Source organism: Hippocampus bargibanti, linkage group LG12 (assembly GCF_051943395.1).
Source record: "Hippocampus bargibanti isolate YZ-2025 linkage group LG12, ASM5194339v1, whole genome shotgun sequence".
NCBI classification, from domain to species: Eukaryota; Metazoa; Chordata; class Actinopteri; order Syngnathiformes; family Syngnathidae; genus Hippocampus; species Hippocampus bargibanti.
The window spans coordinates 4,173,125-4,179,178 of record NC_142745.1 but is presented as its reverse complement, the minus strand read 5'-3'; the positions used below and the strand labels follow the sequence as shown (position 1 = coordinate 4,179,178).

General features: G+C 38.6%; 1 protein-coding gene across 1 annotated transcript; it reads right to left on the bottom strand.

Annotated features, from left to right (window-relative positions):
* Positions 1 to 1,290: 1,290 nt before the first annotated feature.
* On the bottom strand, positions 1,291 to 5,460 carry psma5 (proteasome 20S subunit alpha 5). The gene is made up of 10 exons (XM_089009969.1): positions 5,379 to 5,460; positions 5,102 to 5,152; positions 4,691 to 4,757; positions 4,427 to 4,553; positions 4,142 to 4,209; positions 3,967 to 4,074; positions 3,825 to 3,883; positions 3,636 to 3,738; positions 3,438 to 3,524; positions 1,291 to 1,574 (listed from the first exon to the last, which is right to left on the bottom strand). Exons 2-10 carry the CDS (start codon positions 5,128 to 5,130, stop codon positions 1,497 to 1,499), a joined length of 726 nt encoding a protein of 241 aa, XP_088866095.1. The 5' UTR covers positions 5,131 to 5,152; positions 5,379 to 5,460; the 3' UTR covers positions 1,291 to 1,496.
* Between the last annotated feature and the right edge of the window lie 594 nt (positions 5,461 to 6,054).

Here is a 6,054-nt window from a genome sequence, read left to right as displayed (position 1 = left end):
CTTGGGTGTTAGAGCCCCCTAGTGGTTTGTCTAAAAACAACAGGTTTTATCAATTGACCACCCCCCCTCCTCCACTCCCAACTTTTCTTCTGTGAATTTTACGATTCCTGGAAGCACTAAAATGAAGTGCTCGGCAAGGGAACAAAAGTGCACAAATTTAAGGATTTCCTCTGGCACTTTCTAGGGTGGGGGTGTAAAGAAGGCATGTGACCGAGATGAAACGAGTAAAGTAACATCCCACCCTGGGATGTGATTTTGGAGTCTAGACGACTTTAACCCTCATATGATGTGAAGGGGTCAATTTTACCCGTTTCAATTTTTGTGTTGACTAAAGCACTGGATATCCTTCCCTTTTTTCAAAACAGGTCTAAAATATCCCAATGGGATAGAAAATGTTGTCTCTCTTTTCAAGTATGTTTATAGCATCTCAGAAACAGTTTTTGCTGATGTCACCTGTTATTTGAATGTTTGGTGTGGATTTTTACATACGAGTAAAAATGACCCACAACATAATCAACGTGAGGGTTAAAGTATCGTGTATGATTTCTATAAATGCAGTTGAGATGACTTCATACATATTGTGGGGAGAAGGGGGGTGAAATTAACATTTCAGTTTTTTTAACTTATTTGGTGGAATTTGAAACGTTTTCTAATATATATTTCGAATTTGTTTGCATAATGCTTACGGTAATTTGCAATGAGCATTGATGTATTATGGAATTAGGAAATAGGGTTTTAAGAGCTTTGGAATTTATTTGCGGAGTACTGCATAAAATAATGTATACCATGTCATCCCCAAAAAAAGAACACAATAATTAAATACATCAAAAGATACAATTTAAAAGAAAATATTAGACAATGAAATTCATCAATTAGCAAAAATGTCCCCGATTTTTTTTAAGGGAAATTGGTGTAGTTCAAAACCCTAGATAATTTTTGACCATCACTTTTTCACAAAAGTCATCTGAAAGTTATTGAATGTGCAATTATCAATGGTAAAAAAAAACAAGCTGTGGATGTATGATCATAGATGCACAAATGGAACTTTGAGTGCACACAAAAACTTTCCACTCAAGCAGAAATGATCATTGAAAATATTGTTTGACATATTATAAAAGGCAACACTTCAAATGAAGCCACACAAGGAAAAAAATGTTTTTTTTAAAGAGGAAGAGGCCTTTCTGGAATTCAGATTCATTCAGTTGTGGGTGAAGCATTAAGAAAATAAAAGCCCAGTCATTTAGTTGTGGAATACAACGGTTTAATTGAAGTCTTGATTTGTTTAAAAAAAAAAAAAAAAAAAATCTTCCTGCCGCTCTGTTAAGACGTCGATAGGGAAGAAGTCCATTAGCACATCACACAGACAAAAACCTTGGATGCAATCCAAAAAAGATCCTAGTGTAGAGAGCTGGATATGCTGATGGAAAGTTGTGTTTTGTTGCTCGACTCTGAGGCCAGGTGTACTTCCTGTTCTCTCGTCCCGCGCTGAAAACAATTTAAATATCCTTGATCACATCCTCCAGCTCTTCTTTGGAGTACATGTGGAAGGTCATTCCCGGCTCCACCGTTGCCAGCTAAAGAGAACATCAACCTTAACCCTTTGGCATTGAAATTCAAACGTTTGTAGGCATTGCAAAATGAGGTATATTAGGCTTTGTTGTATTGTCTCATATAGTGGTAGTGCTCTTGCGCCAGGTCCAAATTGGCCAAGATACTCATTATGGTACTTAATCGGCTGAAACATTTTTAACAGGGAATTAGATGCAATTGATATTTGCTCTATGGCTGTCAATGAGAGACAATTCACTTCCACCAGTTTGTTACTTTGAAGTCGAAAAGACACAAAGCAATGTTGCCAAACGCAAAAAAAATAAAGTATGCAGTCTATCAGAGTGGAGGCCACCATTTGAGGAAATGCATATACAGTGAGACCTCAACTTACAAACACCTTGTCGTCTCACAAACGTCAAATTTCTGAAAATTAAACCTTATAATAAGCACTATTTTCATAATACACACCCACCCCGGCTGGCGGAGTGATCTTCGGCGGAAGCACACGACCGAACAGCACCAACAGTCCTTATGGAAGGTGACTCTCCTTCCATAAGCCATCAACGACCATCAAAAAGGTAAATAAAACTTTATTTTACAGCAGTTTTATTTCTTTATTCCTCATGTAATGCGCCTCTCTTTCCAAACAGCAATTCCATTTGACCTTCGACCTCCAACGCCATTCCATCAAGCCATCAATGACCATCACAAATGTAAATAAAATGACTTTATGATACAATGCCGTGTATTTCTTTCATTATACAATATAATAATACAATAGCACATTTATTATACATAGAATAAGGTATTCTAACAAATGTCAGAAAGAAAGAATAGCGAACGAAACCAATAATTCTCAAGATTCTAAAAGGAGAGGAGTAGCAGTACCGTACATTGCAGGAGTTTCTGAAAAATTACAAAGAGTCCTTTGGCAACATAAAATTCCTACTTATTTCAAACCGATAAACACGTTAAGGCAAAAATTAGTGCATCCAAAAGATAGGCTACCAAATGAAAAACAAAGTAATGTAGTTTATTCCATACATTGTAAGAATGAAAATTGTAAAGAGCAGTACATTGGGGAGACTCAACAAATTCTCAAAAAAAGACTTTATCAACATCGCAGGGATAATACTAGTGGGCCTCAATCGGCAGTACATTTGCACCTAAAGCTACTAACCACTCATTTGACGACAATGAGGTTAAAATCTTAGCGAAAGAACATAGATGGTTTGAAAGGGGGGTAAAAGAGGCGATTCTTATAAAACAACAAAATCCTTCATTAAACCGGTCTGGTGGTGTGAGGTTCAATTTGGATCGTTCATACAATAGCCTGCTCAGGCAAAACAGGTTAGGCAACTTTCGCAATGCTGATGAGGGTCGTTATGCTGATGAGGTGATACCGGGGGGAGTGGGTGTAATAGGCCAATCGTTAGTCAGGAATGTAGGAACAATCAGTGGGGCCACAGGGGGGGGTCCCGCGCCTCCCCCAACCTGAGAGTAGGGACCTATCATAGCTGTGTCCGGCGCCACCAGGTCTGGACATTAGGGATATATAAATGGGGCCGATACGACCAGTCAGACTTTAGTTCGCTGACGAAGCCTCTTGGATAGGAGGCGAAACGTCCGAAACCTTCACTTTTGTACAGATGACGGCTGAAGAAACCTTCTCATCGATAGAATAAGGTATGTTGTGTGTAGTTTTAAGGCTTATTTAGTTGAAAAGTATATTTTATGGAAACCCGGGAACGGATTATTCCCATTTTAATGGTTTCCTATGGGAATTTTTTTTTTGAGATACACACTTTTCGCCTCACACACTCTGACTGGGAACCAATTAAGTTCGTAAGTTGAGGGCTCACTGTATTATAAAAAGGCATACATACCTCAATGTTGGTGGCGTTGAGCTTTTCCTCCATCACCTGCTTCAGAATGGTGAGAGATGACTTGATGGCATCTTTTAGCGTCATGGACTACAAGATTCAAACACAAAAAGTACCTTTGGGTGACTTATGGGAAAAACAAACATCTGCAGAGCCATGGAAATCCGTTGATTAATAAATTCATCCGAAAAACATATCAACCTTGTGGTAGACCTCTTGTAGGGAGCTCTGTGCCCCCTCAGATGCGGAGCCGATTGCTCGAGCGTCACACTGCACAAAGGTTCCCGAAGGGTCCATGTGATACCTGGAATTAAAAACGTAGGAGTCAGTTCATGTGGCATTTTTTATAACTCTTGACATCAATGTGCACAAATAAGAAATATTATATACAACTGAGGTCCTTTTTCATCCACCCCTCCAAAAAGAAGTGCGACTCCGAATGGTCGACTCTGTGGAGGAAGCGGAAAAGAGGTTCAAAGATTCCATCAATATACTTCACGTTTCAGAACAGACGAAGAGCAAAAAGACTCACCATCGCACCAGGGTCGGCGTCCTCTTCTCCAAACTGCAAAGCCAAGTTTGACACTGCCTGGGTTACGCTCTCCACTGTCATGGTCTCATCATAAGTGAACCAGTGGTTCTGTAGAGGAGCGCAGAATGAAGATAAGCCGTAGCTGAGAAGCAAAGTAAACTATACACTTCCCTACCTGAGTTTCCACTCGGGCTTTGTCAATTAGAGTCTTGGCATCCGCTATCAAGCCACTCATCGCACAACCTGCGAGGCATGACATACAACAGGAAGCACATGTGAAGGTTGATATCATTATCATTATCATTATTTATTGCAACCTGACTTTCTATATAAGGGATCTGCTTTCATAAGAGCAGCAAAACTGATAATTGATCATGTTTGATCTGGACCAAAAGCATACCCTCTTTTTTTGGTCCATTTAAAATATAAAAAAGTGAAAATGACATTTATTCCTACTCACCAATGTGACTGTCGATCTCCACAATCTTCTCAATGCTGTTGGGCTCCATCAGTGGAGATGTAATTCTCTTCTCCACAGCCAGACACACTCCCTCTGATGTCTGGATACCGATTGCTGTGGATCCAAGCTGTAAAAAACAGGGGAGGGGGAATTAAGGGACCAAAATATAAACATATACATACACATACATATATGAACTTAGAGATTTACATTAGTTTTTAAGTCATCTAAAATATTTAGGAGGTTAGTCGACCAAATACTCACTTTAATAGCCTCAATAGCATATTCGACTTGAAATAACCTTCCTTCGGGAGAAAATGTGTTCACACCTCTAAAAAACAATGGATGAAAAATGGCAATTAATGCTGGTAAGACATTCAGATTTTGAAATGACATTTTTTTTCAAATGTGAGTTTCTGATGCCAACTAGGCAACATCGAAAAGAACAATGTCAACGAAAGTTAAAGCTATCCCGGTGGCAAAACCCAAATGTGAATTGCTTAATATTACCAGAACATAGAGACGCGTCAGTCGTTGTGATTACGACCTACTCCACCGCTTAATCTTTAAAACTCTCATTAGAATGAATTAGAATGAAAAGAAACATGGTCGTATTCCTTCCAATTTATTCGCAAGTAAGAGCAAGAAGCATTGCGGCGTGCCATTTCCACCGACCTGTCATATTCCGATCTCGTCAGGAACATTGTTTAACTTTGAACAGGAGACCTACGAAAAAAGGAGAGAAGAAATGACACTTATTCCTATTACAGTTCGCCGTGAGACCCGGCTAGTTATAGTTAGCGAACATGTTAGCTATCCCTCGCACGCAATAGAAACACTGGATAGATTCAAAACCCTTCAAATTATTCCCAAACACTGTCACGTGTTATTATTATAAATACACAATACCCAACGCAAAACATGCTTTTAAATCCTGGTTAAACTAGTTCACCTTGTGTTGCACAAAGACTTGAATGAGTTTGCTAATTTCTGGAAACCGTTTAGTTGTCACATTGGAAAAGGTCCGGGTGCTTACAAGAAACAAAACTTAGCTTCCGCAATACGTATACGTTCAGTTGCGAATACGAAATAACGAAAGTTGATTTGCAATCCAACTGACTTTTAAATTGTTTTTTTTAATGTATTTTTTAATTCGAATTTTTAAATCAGTAAGATGACATCACATGCAAATAGTATATTTTGAGTTTTAGTGATGACAATAACTGTGCATAAAAACCCAATTTAAGGATACTCGCTTATGGTATGAATATACATCATTGTAAACTATGAGCAACAAAAATTTGCGATTCTATATAACTTTCTTATTCATCTTATTTGTGGGAGATCTGGTGTCCACACGATGGCACTATTTCTCTGATAGCAATAATAAATAAGAATAAAAGTGAGGCAGGAAAAGAGAATGGTAGATGGGTTGACGGATGGAGTTTCTAACACGTAGTCGCATCCCTACACTGTATTTGATTTTGTCTCATCGTTGTTCAATCGCTTTCCGAGGGAATCAAAACGAGATGTTGTAAATATTGGGAGCTTGTCGGAACCATTTAATAACAATATTTATATTGCTTCCTCACATTTCTGCCAACAATACCTCAATAATCTCACTTTGG

What these genes read in the sequence shown, in the direction of transcription:
- psma5 (XM_089009969.1), bottom strand. Translation starts at nt 5,130, where the DNA reads ATGTTCCTGACGAGATCGGAATATGACAG. An exon ending in GATGAAAAAGGACCTCAGTT is followed by an intron (nt 3,739 to 3,824) that starts GTATATAATATT and finishes TTTTAATTCCAG; the next exon opens with GTATCACATGGACCCTTCGG. An exon ending in TACAAGAGGTCTACCACAAG is followed by an intron (nt 3,525 to 3,635) that starts GTTGATATGTTT and finishes TGAATCTTGTAG; the next exon opens with TCCATGACGCTAAAAGATGC.